The sequence below is a fragment of the Lithobates pipiens genome, unplaced genomic scaffold (genome assembly GCF_037356315.1).
Source record: "Lithobates pipiens isolate NorthernLeopardFrog02 unplaced genomic scaffold, aLitPip1_a1.2 Scaffold_18, whole genome shotgun sequence".
Taxonomy (NCBI): domain Eukaryota; kingdom Metazoa; phylum Chordata; class Amphibia; order Anura; family Ranidae; genus Lithobates; species Lithobates pipiens.
In genome coordinates this window covers 336,471,379-336,489,954 of record NW_027507758.1, presented here as the reverse complement: position 1 = coordinate 336,489,954, position 18,576 = coordinate 336,471,379, and the positions used below count along the sequence as shown (strand labels likewise).

Below are 18,576 nucleotides of genomic sequence, written 5' to 3'. Positions count from 1 at the left end.
AACTATAAGCTTCCAGCCATGTTGTAGTATCAATAGTTGACAAACCGGTAACCTGCTGTCTAAAATTTTCCATTAAAGGGGTATGAGTAAAGTTTATAGTACAGGTTCACAGTAAACATTGCTTCCGTCAAGTGATTTGGAAGATATATTTAGTGTTGAAAATATATTTATTAAAATTTTCATAGAAAACACAGTGAACAACATGAAAAAACACAATAAATGGATGCTCATAAAGCAATATGCATAAGGAGTCAGCCCAATGGCTTTCACCCATAGCTTGGCTTCCATGCTCTAGTAGGGTTGAACTAGAGTTAAAGGCCATCTTGTGACATAAGAAATGGTTCTGGCTAATAAGCCTTGGTGTTCATAGTATAAATCAATAATAGATTGTATAGAGTAAAAGAGAAAAGACTAGAGCAGAGAAAAGAGAGAAAGAGGGGAGGAAAAGGAAAAAGAGGAGGGGGAATGAGTGGGTTTTACTCCTTCCACATAGTCCGCAATATTCCTGTTTTTGTACTACTTGGTAAACAATGTCTTCTTTGCGAAGTAGGCTGAACATGAACAACAATGTTTATTAAAACCACAGTAGAATAAATCTAATGCATCTCTTTCATTTTTATGACTTGTACAAAGCCCTAAAAGACTTTGCTCTTTAAAAAAAAAAAAAAAAAGTTAGCAGCTACAAATAAGGTAGCTACTGAATTTTAAGAAACAGATAATCTCCAGTCTGTGGAGTACAACTACATTGCGAATATCAGGTGTCAACAAATTTAATTGATTACTATTGCTGGGCTCTCCTTCTAAAAATGCTAGTTGCCTCTGTTAGCTAGATTAAACTACAAGAAAATGGCCACCAAGCGCGCGGTACTAACCAACAACAAAATGGCTGATATAAACAAGTACTACAAGAAAAAGGCCGGTTTTACACTATATATTCTAGATTCATACAGCCAATCCGGTTCCCCAGATGAAGACACGTGATGCGTTGTAACACGTAGGGATTGGCTGCAACCGTCTGCACACCAGGAGTGACGTAAGAGGGCGCTGAGAATGCCGATGTTGTTGATTTTTTGCCTGTTTATTTTATCCCCTGTGTAAGAGTCCAACTTTTTGACATTTAATAAATATTGCCCCAGTTTTTAACTTACTACACCATTGGAGGTATTTATTTTCTGCCCCCCCCCCCCTGCTGCTGTGGTGCCCTACCGGAGAATATGAGGACATCCCTTTTGAGGATTGGTTCAGCAAGAGAAGTGCCTGTGGTTCCATTTAACAGTATATATTCATGTAATGAATCACCAATAAGATGCTGGGAAGATCTTAATTTATTTATTGATACGTTTCACTTCATATATATAAGGTGAGAGTTCTGTGAGACTAGTGGTTGGAGAGGGAATCCGTGGAGTCATTTATGGACATTATCATACCACTCAATTACCTATGACAACAGGACATTAATCAGTGGTTCCTGTGTTTATCCACACATTTACCTATCCTTCCTCTGAGGATTTGGCATATACCTTGGACATTTTTGATACATGCATTGCGTAGACCCCTCATTTATGCATTTTTGCTGCACTTTTATTATCTGACAGTGGATTGCTTCAGAATTTGCTGTTGTGTCATTATTAATTTTTTTGGCATATTTCTTGGTGATTATATATATTATATACTTTTAATACCTGAATCTTTCTTTGGTGACCTTATCGCTTTGCACTTCATAGTTTTGCACAGGTATTGCACATATATGTATTGTTTTATATATATATATATATATATATATATATATATATATATATATATTCTCTTATTCACTTTGGTGTATTGGTTTTGCTGCGGTTTCACCTTAATATTTTCATCACTATATTTGGAGACAGACACATTACATTTATTACTCCGAGCAGCGCGAGGGACACCTTTACACATTCACGTAGTTGCCTTGATGTTCTGCTGATTCTATTACTTCAATCCTTTAAATCAGTAATTCAAAATAAGTAGGAATACAGGATTTATTAAATGTCTCTGACTTTTCTGATTTCAGCACTTGTTTAAAAAACAGGGACTCGATAATATTAAAGCCATTGGACTGTCATGTTTTGTTGTGTTAGGGATACTGTAATAAACAAAGCCACCAGCTGACCCTTTGTGTTACTGATGGCTCGCTATTGCAGTTTAAATAAACCAATCAGGAAGGTTTATTCAATAAGTCAACTATGATATAATGATCTCGTGCAGGCTAGGGGCTTCGCTGGCAAAAGAATCCCTCATATTGTCAATAAACACTGTCACTTTCAGTCTACAGTGGGATCAGCTGTGCCATCTGTTTCCTAGTGTAACTGCCAATACAATTAAATTACTTAAAAAAATGAAAATAGGCTCGTTTCTATTAAATCAGTGTACCAAATAAAAGCCTTTAATGTCCTTAAAAAATACTGTATAAAAATAGTTTAGGTATACAAATGAGTCAGATTCAGTTATTGTTAAGTTACTGTAGCTGATGCATGCTGAAGCTGCTAAATTTGCCCTGGAAATCAAAGCATCAATGGTCTCTGATCATTATCAGCCTTACCCAATGAATGTTAGAATCATTTCCGGAATCTTGTTTTCTGTGTATGGTAAACGCAAAATTTAGGATGCATTCTGACTACTGAAAAAACTCTTACCCATGAGAATTACTATGTAAGCAAATTGTAGGCAAGTTAAAAAAAGTCAAGTAATTCAAAATATCCACTTCAGACCAAATACTTCTCTCTAATATGCAAATAATTTTCAGCAGATGCTTACTAATGAACTACGGTAGCATTTCATTAAAATACATAACTGAAAAAGAGAACAACTACGTTTTTGTAAATGTTAACATTTACATATATTATTTATATCATAAGGTATTTTATGCAAAATACAGATTTATTTCCTATCGCTACAAGATAAAAGTGGAGACACTGAAGGTCCATGAAACATTTTTGCTAATTTAAGACAGCAGTGGGAATAGGAAAGTAAACAAAAGATATCAATAACATGAAATGAAAATCAGTGATGCACAGATCGTGTTTTCTAAAAATGCATATCCACTTTAATACTGTGGATTAAACGATTGTATCCAGGGGTATAGAGAAATGTATGATTCAAACAAAATACAACACAAGTTGATGATAAGAGAGCAGATTAAGATAGCTTTCACTCTACTTAAAGTGGTTGTAAACCACTGACATGAAATATGAACAAAGCACATTCTTCTATACTGTGTACTTGTCTAAATCCAGAGCACTGGGTGTGATTTATCTCTTCTGCCTGTCTGCTTTTCTATCTTCATGAGTCATCTCTGAAAGGTTTTCCTGACACCAAGAGATGATGGGGGATCGGGGATTGACAATCTCAGCAGTGCATGTTTCCTTTGTTCTGTGTGATAGGTGGTGTATCTCTTCCCTCCAATCACCTCTCTGAGCTGCACAGTATGCGACTTCAGATCTTACCCCCCCCCCCCCCCCCATTTATGAAATCTCAGACAAGCTGTGTACATTCTGCACTTTGAACAAGTGTAGAGAAGAGAAGGCCTCAGATAAATAGATACAACTTATGTAGGAATATTTATTTCACCTCTGTGTATTACCTGAGGCTAGTCACTTTACACCCACTTTAATCAAAGGGACATTGAACTGGCCATAAAGTAGTTGTAAAGCTTAATTTTTAATGTATCTAAAATGACAAATGGGCTCGCTCCCAAGTTGAGCTGTGTGCGCCTATAGACACACACAGCGCATATTAACCTGCTCCCTCCTCAATGGATTTGATTGCCAGCAGCAGGATCCATTGGCACTTGGGCACAGGCCTGGATCAAGATAGGTCTCAGGTAGGAATGTATGGAGGTGAGGGGACGATACAAATACTGTGACATTTTTTAAATTCTAATTAAAAGTGTTGTACATGGATGTTCTCTTCAAGTGTTCAAGTCTATCTCACAGCCACTACATACTGTATACTACCAAAGTATGTAGAAACACTGAAATTCCTTTACAATCTGCAATCTACCTAGCAGAAGCACAATGGCAGTGTTTAAACTCGTGCTTTACGCAAAAACAATGTGAAAGCTAATCAAATGAATTTTCCACTTTAATCATATTGTGTCTGTAAGCAAACAGCCTGATAAGTGTATGCATTTAAATGATAACCATTTTAATTTTCCTGTAAAAGAAATCTCAGTCTCCTGTATAATTGATTGCTGAGCCCACTAAAGACCATTATAAGTGGCAGTGATATTTCCAGAAGGAGAACCTTGTTTATTTATGTCAAGGTAAAAACACACTTGGTTGTTAATGGATGGATAATTCCAGATGGCTTTTAAGCTCACTGATTAAAGTACTGCAATATACAGTCTCGAAGATGTTCTAATGGCCTAAGAGACTGAAGTCTTGCCTTACTGGTTATAAATGGGAATCTACATGAGAACACTCAATTTTACATAAGTAGATGCGAAACAATGAATGTGTCTCGCTTTCCTACTGTAGATTTCTATCTTACATAAAATAAGCCTCATGTGTGGTCAGTGAGCAAGGCTACAACAATTGGAAACAATAGAGGCTGATAGTTACTTTACTGGTAGGAAAGCCATAAAACTCAACAAATAGATACTTATAACTGCTGTAATTATAAACATGTAACTTCTATGCACGGACATAGAAAAGTACAGTATACATACAATGAAGTAAAACAAGAAATACTTTTAGACCTATAGTGATAATTGTCAATAGCATGATCTGAGGAAGGTCATTTTATTACAACTATTATTATTTAACAGGGTCGCGTTTATAAGCTGTCCTTTATTCAGATTATTGAAATGAACAATTACAGGTATAAATCTCAGGAATAAATGAAACTTCTTATCTGCTCAAACCCAACACAAAGACAACAAGATATCTACGTATAAGAAAAGCTGCCGTGTGGATGTCTTAAAGCGGAACTTCACCTACAAGTGGAAATTCCACTTTATGTCCTCCTCCTTCCTTTCCCTCTTTTGGGGGATTTACCTAGTTTGGTCAAGTACCCGTTCCCACTTTTGCTGGAATCTCACCCTTGCCCGCAAACTCCTGGAGCACATCACAGATCCTAGGAGGCCACGGGTCCACTCACAAAGTGCAGCATGATTCACATATGCGAAGTGGCGAGCCAAGTGTGAAGCCGCAAGTAGTCACAGCTGGCTTCTAAACATGCAGGTGCTGGGGACCTGAAGACAGGCGAAGAATGGGCCTCGGTGAGGACATCGCTGTATACCTGGATAGGTAAGTGTCCTTTTATTAAAAGTCAGCAGCTAGAGTATTTAGTATTGTTTGTTTAGTATGTAGCTGCTGACTTCTATTTATTGTTTTTACACTGTAAAACCTCTTTCAATATTTATACAAGCTCAACAAATGATCAGTGTATTGTTTATAATATGATTATCATTGTCAGCTCCATGGAGGGGCCATAATGCAGTATTTATTTTTACTGAATAATTAATATTGCACAAAAGTACAACAAAATTAAATTTATGCTTCTAAAAAACCAATGCCCTAAGAACAAAACACATAACATATCACAATAAAAAAGAAAAACAACAATCACAATTAAAAAACAATAAATAATAAATATACCAACCAAAGTATAAAATATTCCCATATAAGCTATCAGCCTTCTTTTTATAACAATATCACTAGTAACTCGTCCCAAATCTCCTGCAGATGGAGGGAGGAAATCAGTTCACATTTTTGCTATTTATTTATTCATTAAATTTATAGCGATTGGACAAAAGCTAAACCTAAATATTTTTGTTCGTCTTTTACAGCTTCCTTGAAGGCATTGCTTCAAATTATTGATGAAAAATTTTAACCTGGATGTAATCTGGAGATTATCATATTACCAACAACATGGTGGTCATTGGTTTTTCCCGTGCCAGTGCTTGAAGTATTCAAATGGTGCCTCTAATGGAGTCTGGATCCCTTGGACTATAGCCAATTATGTCATTAAAGCAACTGAATAGTGTATTTATTATTTATTTATTAAAATCAATTATATAGTGGCAATAATTTATGCAGCAGTTTACATACTGCACAATCACATTAGTCCGTGCTTCAAGGACCTTGCAATCTTAGGTTAGTTTCAGAGTGTGGGAGGAAACCACTGCACCCAGAGGAAGCCCACACAAGCACGGGGGGGACATGAAAACTCCATGCAGACAGTGCCCTGGCCTGGATTTAAACCAAGAACCCCAGTGATACAAGGCAGTAATGATGACAATTTAACCACTGTGACCAATGTAAAGAAGGACGTAAAATATGAAATGCTCTGCAATGTTGAAAACGTACCTGGCGCTGAAAGTCTGAAGCTAATCCTTGATACTGAGGTGAATTTGGATCACTTAACTCAGCTGTAAATTCTTGATTGTTGAGAGTAACACTGAACTCTACTATTTGTTGAGTTGGCGTTTCTGGAATTATGTTGGTAACATCTATCTCCTATACAGGAATGCAAGAAACAATATAATTAGTAAAAATTAGTACATGTAAACAATCCAATGTGCAAATTTGTACCGGACCCAAAGCTTTTTTGTGAAATAAGGGTTTATTCTGAAAATTCAGCTTTAAAATAAAATATATATTTTTTTTTTAAAGTTTCACTTTAAGTAGATTTTTTGGATTTGTCTTTATTTGAATTGTCTCCTTTGCATAAATAAGTGACTGATCTAAAACAAAACAAATGATATTCACCTAATAGTGGTTTTCATCATAGCAAGCCAGATTCTTTTCTATGAAGATGGTGTGGCAATACTTTTTTTTTAATCTGGGTATGTTGAAAGTCGTTCAGTTTATCAATGCATTTTTTTTCAACCCGCTGGTTGAATGAAAAAACTCACAGTGTATGCCCAGTTTTATTCTTTTTATAAAATGTCTTCTGACTCCTGAAAGTCTCTCACTTCCTGACCGGCGCACGCCGATGTACATTGGCAGAATAGCACGGCTGGGCAAATGGGTGTACCTGTACGTCCCTTTAAATTTGGCATACCTGTATATCTCTTTAAAGTTGCGTGTGCGCCACCGGCGGTGCGCAATCCGGTCGGGACCTCTGTGAGTCGGGCCGCGGGGCCCGCGGACACGATTGCAGTGGGGATACCCACGATTGCCTCACAAAGAGGAAGAATGGGGACATGCTAAGGTAAACAAGCATCTCCCCGCTCTGCCTAGTGACAGTGTCACTGATCTCTACTCCCGGAGCAGAGATCAGTGATGTGTCACACGTAGCCACACTCCCCACAATTAGAAACACTCCCCAGGACACACTTAACCCTTACACTGCCCACTAGTGTTTTTTTTTTGCTTCTGTGTCTCATTACTAGGTTTTCCCTTGACTTCCCATCCTGTAGACTTGACAGGAAGTGAGAAACAGTTGTCACAGCAACATGTGTCCCCATTGAAAGATTTTCTCTCTATTTCTGCTGTCATGGCAAAACTGGATTTATTTCACTCTAGTGTCATTCCTGATATGGCTGCTTCCATTTATGAAAAGTCAATCTATCAATTGACTTATCATGAACTGGCTTGTTGGTAAATTTTCACTCTATCAGTACATGCATCCAATCAACTGCAGCACTGATCTATGTATTCGGATGGTGGGGGAGTTCTGCTGTAAGAAAACAGTGAGGATTCCTATATTCACATCAAATGTATAATTGGGGGAATCAGTTCAGTTTTTTTTGTTCAGCCAATAGGCTGAAGGAAAAAGCTGAACCATGTATGGCCAGCTTTAATCTCCCTTTAAACGGAGCCACAGACAGCAATAAAAACATCACAGTGGTTCTGCCCACTTATAACTCTAAATGTAAACATGTTTTTCATTCCCCTTTGTTAGATTTTAGGTGTTAATTCCAAAAGTGGTTGCAAACCCCTGAGATGAAATATGAACAAAGCATATCCCTCTATAGTATGTACTTGTCTCAATCCAGAGCACTGTCATTTCTGTTTGCTGCCTTATTCCTCTACTATCTGCATGAGCCACTTCTGACTAGTTTTCCCGACACCATAAGGCAAAAAGGTGACAGAGAAAGGTGCTCCAGTGCACAGCCTGTAATTGACAGCCTCAGCTCTTTACCTGTGTGCTGTGTGAAGAGGGATGTGTCCCCTCCCTCCAATAAGCTCTTAGAGCTTTCCTCACTGAGTTATGCAGTGTGTAACTTCAGCTCCCCCCCCCCCCCCTGTTTTCTAACAGCTCAGTCAAGCTTTATACTGTAAATTCTGGAACATGTAATTTTAAATAAACAAGAATTGGTGCCAAACAATATAAAGTGCTGTGAATAGTGAATAGAGCTGCCCCTATTTCAGGTGAATATATAACCTTACAAAAAAAATATATATATATAAAAAGGTTGGCACTAACTCAACTCAAAGTATATGAATAACACCATATAAATATATTTAGTGCATATTGAATACCACACAAAACAATACTAGTTAACCGGTTCCCAACCGGCGCACGCCGATATGTATGTCGGCAGAATGGCACGGCTGGGCAAATGGGCATACCTGTACGTCCCTTTAAATTTGCCACCATGCTATCACGTGCATGCCGGCCAGGATCTCCGGTAGTCGGGTCGGGGGTTCCGAGATCGCCTCACGGAGAGGAAAAACAGGGAGATGCTAATGTAAACAAGCATCTCCCCGTTCTGCCTAGTGACAGTGTCACTGATCTCTGCTCCCTGTGATCGGGAGCAGAGATCAGTGACGTGTCACACATAGCCATGCCCCCCCACAGTTAGAAACACTCCCCAGGATACACTTAACCCTAAGCCCTTGTACACACGGTCAGAGATTCCGACAACCAAATCCGTCGGAGTAATTCCGACAAATTAATTCCGAAAGAGGTCCGGAAGTGATGTTGCATACACACGGTCGGACTAAGTTGTCGGAAAATCCAATTGTACATAGCACGATGACGTTATTTCGTTACGATGGGACTACGTTCAGGCTAGTAGCCAATAGCTTTGGTCTAGGAATTAGATCTGAACATGCGTGGCACTTTGTCCGTCAGAGTAGGCTACACATGATCAGAGTATGTCCGATCGGAGCATTTTGTCGGAAAATTTTACCAGCAAGTTGGAAAAGTTGGTCGTCGGATACTCCGATGGAAACAGTCCGATGGAGACCACACACAGTCCGAATATCCGACAAAACGGTCCGATAGGACACATTCCGTCGGAATCTCCGACCGTGTGTACAAGGGCTTACACTGCTCCCTAGTGGTTAACCCCTTCACTGACAAAATATTAATAAAAATGCCATAAAACTATTTTGTAAAAGCTATACATTTTCTGCAAACCAATCAATAAACACTTATTGCAATTTTTTTTTACCAAAAATATGTAGAAGAATACGTATCGGCCTTAAACTGAGGAAAAAAAATGTTTATAGCGCAAAAAATAAAAACCATAGGGGTGATCAAATACCACCAAAAGAAAGCTCTATTTGTAGGAAAAAAGGGACATCAATTTTGTTTGGGAACCATGTCGAATGACCGCGCAATTGTCAGTTAAATTGACGCAGTGCTGAATCGCAAAAAGTGCTCTAGTCAGGAAGGGGGTAAAATCTTCCGGGGCTGAAGAGGTTAATAGGCATGTGTGATTAGTTTTGTACAAATTGAAAATTTGTGCAAATTTCCATAAATTCGTACATTCAGGAGGATCCGAAATACGAATTGCTATGCTTCCGAATTTTGTAAGAAATACAAAATTTTGTTTGCGAATTTCGGATCCAAATTCTGTTATAACAGAAACGTGACTGGTGTTTTGTTGACCAATCAGAGGTTTTCTTCTGCTGCTAAGTGAGGGTTGAGAAAATGACCTTTTTTTAATATGGGAGTGGGAGACCGGTGGTACTGGTAGTCGATGGGAGATTCAGAATTGGACAAAATAAGAATTTTCGTTAATTACGATTATTCGTTATGATGAAGTTAAAAACCCAGGAAGTCAGCACAGCACAGCGATGGTGGGAGCCCCTCATAATGAGCACAGCACAGGGGTGGTGGGAGCCCCGCATAATGATAAATTCATCATAACGGACTTTCGTAATTGTTACAAAAAGTTAACGAACCTAACGAAAATTCATATTTTATAAGAATCCAAATTCAATTTCTGACACAAATGAAGAAATATGAATTAACGGCTAATACAAAATGGATTGGAGCAAAACGAAACAAATTTATTGACAGCGGACATGTTTACTAGTTAAGCAAAGTATAAGAAAATCCTCAGTTGAAAAATCCAAACACTAAAGAAAAAAAAAAACGGTGTAGTGACAGGCACGCTTAGTTATCCATGTTCCACCATCACAAAAATACAGACTCACCAGATAACTAAATATAGGAGGTTCTGTATGCTCAAATACTTTTGTAGGTATAATGTATCAGAGAGTAATGATCTTTCATTTACACACCATCCCTTGGTGTGTCCTTATGCTCGAATGGCAGTAAAGCTCAGTAAAAGCAGAGTGAATCACATAGAGCAATATGCTTTTATATAAACAGAAAATAGTAAAATGCTCACTTATATTTTGAGGTGCTAATATGCTAGCACCAACATGTACAGCATGTTGGTGGAACACATGCCGAGACGTGGAGGTTGAAGTTAATCTTATGCCCCGTACGCACGAGTAGATTTTCGCTCAAGCTTGGCTTGCATACACATGGTCACACAAAAGTTCTTGAAACTTTAAACCGTCAAGAACGAGGTGGCGTACAACACTGCGGCGAGACGAGAAAATTAAGTTCAATGCTTCCGCGCATGCGTGGAATTGTTTCTCAGCATGCGTAGCAATTTTAAGCGTCGGAATTGCTACAGACAATCGGAAATTTCAGATCAGAACTTTTTCCAATCCAAAAATTGAGAACCTGCTCTCAATCTTTTGCTGGCGGGAATTCCACCAGCAAAAGTCCGCATACAGACAGCATACACACAGTTGAAATTTCTGAACAAAAGCTTACATCGGACTTTTGCTGGCGGAATTTCCGATCGTGTGTACGGGGCATAAGACTTCTTTTCTTGCACTTGTGAATCATAACAACATTTAACATACAGTATTTTGTTAGTTTCCACTATACATTATGAACTGATGTTTTTGTAATATTGAATTTTTTATACTTTATCAACACTAGCATACCTCTGATAATGGTTTTGTGTCATTGACGATTTCATTGTAGGGTGTATCATTTGAAGTAACAAGAGATACTGAACGAGGAAAGCCTGGAAAATAAAAGCAATCAAAGCTCTGAAATCCTCTTAGTCCACTCCTGTTTGCTGCATTCCTGCCAACTTTAACAAATGTAATAAAACGATATTAAAAATGTCTTTTAGGTTTCCGTTGTGCTCTGTGCTCTGTAATTATGTGACCTCACCATTCTTTATATCAAATTATTTGTATCTATGTGTCCCCAAGCAGTTTCATGATCTTTGGCTAGGATCTTTCTTCTTCGCAGATGCAATGTAAGATGCTAGTTTTTTATTTAGAGTAAAATAACTATGCACTTGCTCACTTCTTTTCAGAATTTCAACTTCTAGAAAAATGCTTATTTGCATTTACTATGAGCACCAACATAAAAAGGCATACAATGAAAACGAATCAAAATAAATATTGAAGACCAATTCAAATTATGTATAGATCTTGCTATCCAGGCTTTCAGTAGTTACATTTTAGTCATGTAAAAAAAGACAGGTGCCTATTGAGTTTAACCAAATAAAAAAATAAAAAAACACACATTGAATCTTCAGAACTACAAACCTATATATGATTAGTATTTCTAGAGAAATGCAAAGCGATCTCCCTTTTAAAAAGGGGGGGAATGTAATTGGAGAAATATGGCCTTAAGCTTTCACCATAAGGATACTTTCAAACGAAAAAAAGTGCCTGTAATCGCCTCTCCTGTCACACCAGTGTGAAAGCCTGAGTGCTTTCACACTGGAGTGGTGCACTTTCGGGACGTTAAAAAAAAGTCCTGCAAGCAGCATCTTCGGGGCAGTTTAGGAGCGGTGTATACACCATTGAAATGAATGGGCACCACTGCCGAAGCGCCTGCAAAGCAATTCGGCAGCGGCGCTACATGAGCGGTATTAATCCCTTCTTTGGCCGCTAAAACCACAGTAAAGCGCCGTTAAAACTAGTGGCGCTTTACCGCCGATGCTCTCACTGCCCAGTGTGAAAACGTCCTACGTTTGCATGGGGCTTAGAAAACTAGTAGGCCTAATTCAAATGGAAACACACTGCCAGGAAACATTTGTGTGGCCCAAATCCCCAGGTGCTTGTTTTCATCTGTGGCCAGCAGCCTGTGCAGCCCAACAGATGCCACACATCTCAGCTGTTACATCTGATTAGGGACAGTCTGCATTCAGGTCTACTCACCTGTCCCTAATCACATGTAACCACTTGGATGTGGAGTTACATGGATACAGCTGCAGTATTTGTAAGCCAGTCTTTGATTTATGCCGGCTGCTGACTGCAGCTTAACGCAAACACTTTTAAATCCTGACTGTTCAAAGATGCTGATTCCTTGAGGAAAATGTTATGACAAAAACAAAAATTACATAAATATATATAAAGAAATCAATCTATAATAATCCAAGAATAACAGTGATCAGTCCAAAAAGAAATCCAAGAGGGATAAGAAGTCCATGAATAATCGTGTCTCAAAGATATCAAACGATTAAACACCTGGATTGTACCTTTCACCGTTATAACAGAAAGGTTGTGCCCTTACCAGATAACTAGACTCTGCATTATAGGAGCCTAGTAAAGCATGGGTTCATACAATGAATCCATCCTCTGTATGTAGACAGGATGATAAGAATATCAAATTCATTGGCTGCTCTCTCTGTCTTTCGATCCCAGGTGAAATGCAAAAAGGAGGATAACGCCAACATAGCATAAAACTATGATGATTTATTGAATAACATAGATCCAATTGAACATGGATAAAAAGTTACAAGATAAAAACAATCTGCAGATCACATAAGAACTAGCGTGGTGAGACTAGGCATAAACTCCACCCTACTAGTTTTGTCATAACTGACATCACTACCCCGATGACATCAGTTATGACTAAACTAGTAGGGTGGAGTCTATGCCTAGTCTCACCACATTGGTTCTTATGTGATCTGCAGATTGTCTTTATCTTGTAACTTTTTATCGATTGTCCAGTTGGATTTGTGTTATTCAATAAACCATCACGAATTTATGCTATGTTGGTGTTTTTCCCCTTTTTGAATTTCACCTGGGAGTAAAAGACAAAGAGAGCAGTCAGTGGAATTATCCATCTTGGATTTCTTTTTATATATTTATCTCATTTTAGTTTTTTTCATACCATTTTCTAACCAACCAACGAAAGATAGCGTTGCAATCTTTAGTTTCTATTATTTTTACATTAATGTTCTGTTGTGTGACTGCCAGCTGCTTTTTTGATTAATTTGTTTCACCTGCACAATTACTACAAACATTTTTCTCCTTGAGGAAAATGTGAATGAAGCCTAATGGTGTCCCTATTCCTACAGATGATAGATAACAGGTCAGTAATGGTTGTATATGCCTTTACAGGTATATAGAGAGTATTCACAGGTTCCACTTAGCTCTTTAATAAATCAGCTAATGTACTAATGTACAGCCTAGGTTTTTTTTAGACTGTCACTATGACAGTACAAAGAGTCAGTTACTAAATGGATTTAGCTCTGTGGAAGAGAGACAACAGGCATAATACTACAATAGTAATGCGAAAAAACAGCACATCACATTTGTCATGTTTAACATGGCTAAACTAAGTTAAGTGCAGAACAGACTCTACTTATGAAATCTTTTAACTATTATTGTTATACATCAGTTTTATTATTTAAAAATAACATAACTGAAAAGATGCATTTTTTTTCTGCTTACCAGTTGTAAATATGAGAGGTTCTGCAGAAATTACTGGAGTAGATGTCTCTTCAGTAGATAGCACATCCTTCCTGGATAATAATAAAGAAAATCCTATAATAACCACACATCTTGTAATAACCTATTTTATGCATAACATTTACATTGCATTTCCTCTCACTGAACCGGAACCCTAGACACGAACATAGGAAACATAGGAGAAGGTGACAAGGAAGCTAGAGAGTAGTAGGTCTTGGGAGGAGCAATGAGCAGTTTAGGTAATACTTTTAGATGAGGTTGGTCAAGTACCTGGGGCAGAGTTGTGCATGACTTTGTATGTGGAAGAACTGAGGGGTGTGTGGGTATGTAAGCTGGATGGCAGCAACATTCATTATAGACTGAATAGGGCATAGACTGTGTAGATGTAGCCCAAGGAGGTAGGAGTTGCATTAGTTGAAAGGCAACAAGTGGGTGAATTATTAACTTGGTGGCATCATGGGAAACATTTTGGTAAATGTTATGGAATTGAAGGTGGCAAGATTTTGATAGTAATTGGATGTAGGACTAAATTGAGAGGTCAGAGTCCAGGATTACACCCAGCACCTTAGCACGAGGTGAATGGAGAATATATGTGCTATTGATCTCCATGCAAAGTGAGAGAAGAGAGCACAAAGGGGAAGACATTTTATGAGCTAATTTTTTAAAGCAAGTTTGGAAGCATTAGACTTTGTCATATGAGGTTCATCTCACACCTGGGCTGAAAATGGCTCTTCTTGTTAGTTAATATCTTAACGTATCAACTTATCACAATTTGCCAACAAGTAGAAGAAGTTGAGTTTTTTTTTTCAGTTTTGCGTGTGATAAAGAGTTGCAAATATTTGATAATTTAAAGTGTTACTAAACCCAGAACCCTGCATTCACCATATCTGGTCTTACACAGTACACAGAGCATGGAAATACAATTATTTTAGCAAATGTAAACTGCTGAATATCTTTTTCATCAGCAGTTACAGCAGTCTTGTGACTTATTTGCATGTCTGATTAAAGCTTGTAGGTGGAGTTTTCATTCTTTCATGATTGTTCTATGAGAATGCAGGACCCCTGAGCGTCTGTCTAAACAGTGCTGATTGGCCCTGTGCTGATCACATGCACTCTCTCTAACAATACACACCAAACTGAGGATGTGCAGCCGGCCCCCTGCTCTGTAAATATCAGGAGATATATTGGAGTCAGTGGAAGAAGAAGATGATCAGAGGAGACAGGATCGAACAGCCTTTCTTACACAATGCAGAGGATTAAGCCCTTAGGTTCCACAGTGAGTATAACAAGCATGCTTTACTGCATATACAGACTGATTTTACAGTTGTGGGTTTAGTAACACTTTAAGTTAATGTACATATTGACTGCAGCTGTCTGTAACAGAACTGGTCTGACATGCCCCTCTTTTACTCTATAGTTCAAATATGTGTGCGCGCATGGTGATGAGATGTGAGACTGTTTATAGCAATGCTAACATAGAGCAAAAATTATGGAATTTTCAAGCAAAAATTATATATGTGTAATGGACTATACAAATCCTAAAAGATACAACTTTAAATGGTCTGTGCCAAACATGTCACTCATATCACATCAGGAGATTGTATTTTGGTTTTAAGCTCAACGGCAAAAGCAAAACTTTGATCTGATAAAACTTATACTAGCTGCACTAAATGTATGTTCTGTAGAAACAGCCTGCATCTATGCTACCAGTTTTTGCTACAGATGTAGCATTAAAAAAGGACAAAGTACATAGGTTACTAACGCAGTATACACCGAAACTGCTGTTGTATCTCATAGGCCCACTTCATTTCTTATTCAACCTGATGCTGACAGTGGTAGTATTCTTTCACAATAGGTATTTATTCACTTCTTTAGAAAATTGCTCCCTTTGGTGAGAGCTACCGCTGTTACTTGACAGTATACATTTGTATCAATAGGAGGTTTACTTCCATTTTCAGTTAGTACATACATATACAGTGTTATGACTGCGCAGAGCCATGATAACTAATTCAGGGAGTAAAAAGAAATGACATAAAATAGAAAATAATTCAGTGCTAAAAACAAAAAAATAACACTAAAATTACATTAGGGTAATTGCTGACAAATCAAAGCCATATAAATAGTTTCAGTTTATATAGTATGAGAGCCAAAGATGACATAAAAGCTGACACTAAAAGGTAAGAGTAACCTCCTCAGTAGTGATCAGTAGGGGTGGGTTATCTGTTTGAGTTGAACATGAGTTAGACTAGAACATTGGCTGTTTGCCCAATCAACGAACATCGAAAAATTTGCGGTGTTCGTGGCAAATTCGAAAAGCCGCAGAACACCCTTTAAAAGTCTATGGGAGAAATCTAAAGTGCTAATTTTAAAGGTTAATATGCAAGGTATTGTCATAAAAAGTGTTTGGGAACCCGAGTCCTGCCCCAGGGGACATGTATCAATGCAAAAAAAAGTTTTTAAAAACTAAAGTTTTTTTCGGGAGCAGTGATTTTAATAATGCTTAAAGTGAAACAATAAAAGTGAAATATTCCTTTAACCACTTCCCGACCAGCGCACGACGATGTACGTCGACAGAATGGCACGGGCAGGCATATTGGCGTACAGGTACGTCCAATATTCAATGCCGCCCTGCCATCGGGAGCGCACCGCCGGCGGCGAGCTCCCGCGCTGGTCGGGACCCCCGTGAGTCCGGCCGCGGGACCCGCGGACTCGATCGCCGCGGGCATCCCCGCGATCGTCTCACGGAGCGGCCGAATGGAGGAAATGCTTTGTAAACAAAATTTTTCCATTCTGCCTAGCAACTAGTGACGCTGATCTCTGCACCATGTGATTGGAGCAGAGATCAGTGTTCACTAAATGAAAGCCCAACCCCCCCACAGTTAGTAACACACCCCTAGGAACACTTAACCCCTACACTGCCACCCACTGGTTAACCCTTTCACTGCCAGTGTCATTTACACAGGAATCACTGCATTTATATAGCAGTGATTACTGTATAAATGACAATGGTCCCAAAAATGTGTCAAAAATGTCCGATGGGTCCCCCACAATGTCGCAGTCACAATAAAGATCGCTGATCGCCGCCATTACTAGTAAAAAAAAAATAATAAAAAATTATTAATAAAAATGCTATAAAACTATCCCTATTTTGTAAACGCTATAACTTTTGCGCAAACCAATCAATAATCGCTTATTGCGATTTTTTTTACCAAAAATATGTAGAAAAATACGTATCGGCCTAAACTGAGGGAAAAAAATGTTTTTTTATATATTTTTGGGGCATATTTATTATAACAAAAAGTAAAAAATAATGCGTTTTTTTCAAAATTGTCGCTCTATTTTTGGTTATAGCGCAAAAAATAAAAACCGCAGGGGTGATCAAATACCACCAAAAGAAAGCTCTAATTGTGGGAAAAAAAGGACGTCAATTTTGTTTGGGAGCCACGACCGCGCAATTGTCATTTAAAGCGACGCAGTGCCAAATCGCAAAAAGGGGTCTGGTCTTTGACCAGCAAATTGGTCCGGTCTGCAAGTGGTTAAATTTCGTACCTGGGGCATGTCTATAGTAGGCCTGTAAAGTAGCGCATGTTTCCCATGTTTATAACAGTCCGAGAGCAAAATGACATTTCTAAAGGAAAAAAATAAATTTATAGTACTAGCGTTAGTGCCGGGTATTAATGAATTGTTGGTCCCGACAATTCACATAAAAGTCATTGAAAGTCATTGCAAAACAAAAGCGATGTAATCCAATTCTCTATGTCCAGCGATGGATGATCTCCAGCGACTCCAGTGAGGAACGCGCACAGGATCCTGCCTCCACCGGAGGCACCTAGCCAATGATGCGGCGCCAGCTTGACACTTCTTAAATAGCTGAGGGTGGGTCCAGCCGTCACGTGACCCCGTCCCCCCTCTGACAAGGGGAAACGCAGGGGTTTCCCAGTGACATGTGCGGGAGACCCTGTCCACCTCTGATGCAGTGGGAATCCTGCGTTGCATCAGAGGGGGTGGGGTCACATGCACACGTCACTGACAAACCCCAGCGTTTCCCTTTGTCAGAAGGGGGTGGGGTCATGTGACGGGTGGTCCCGCCCTCAGCTACTTAAGAAGTGTCAAGCTGGCACTGCGTCATTGGCTGAGTACCTCCGGTGGAGGCAAGATCCTGTGCACGTTCCTCGCTGGAGATCATCCATCGCTGGAGATCGAGAATTGGATTACCTCGCTGGAGTAGGAGCATGGATTTATTGGATTACATCGCTGGAATCTCTTTTTTTATTTTTATTTTTTTTATTTTAATAAAGGACTTCTCCCACGGTGTGTGTTGTTTTTTTTTTTACCATTTTGACACTTTCTTTTTGTGAAATGGTCGGGGTACCCGTTACCCGTTAGGGGGGCTGGGATCTGGGGGACATCCTCCCCATGTTGAGGGCATGTGGTCCAGGAGGGGGGGCACTCTCTCACCCCCCCTTCCTGTGGCCTACCAGGTTGCATGCTCGGATAAGGGTCTGGTATCGATTTTTGGGGGGAACCCCATGCCATTTTTTTATTTTGACACGGAGTTCCCCTGAATATCCATACCAGACCTGAAGGGCCTGGTAATGGAATTTTGGGGGACCCCCACGCATTT

The 18,576-nt window shown here is 39.0% G+C and overlaps 1 protein-coding gene across 2 annotated transcripts in view; it reads right to left on the bottom strand.

Annotated features, from left to right (window-relative positions):
* IMPG1 (interphotoreceptor matrix proteoglycan 1) overlaps window positions 1-18,576 on the bottom strand; it is a 376,955-nt gene that overhangs the window by 248,662 nt on the left and 109,717 nt on the right. For both annotated transcript variants that reach the window (XM_077487351.1, XM_077487352.1), the window contains exons 5-7: window positions 13,935-14,005; window positions 11,178-11,260; window positions 6,339-6,488 (exon numbers count right to left, since the gene is read on the bottom strand). In XM_077487351.1, the coding sequence (XP_077343477.1) occupies window positions 6,339-6,488; window positions 11,178-11,260; window positions 13,935-14,005 (304 nt within the window). The remainder of the gene's footprint in view (window positions 1-6,338; window positions 6,489-11,177; window positions 11,261-13,934; window positions 14,006-18,576) is intronic.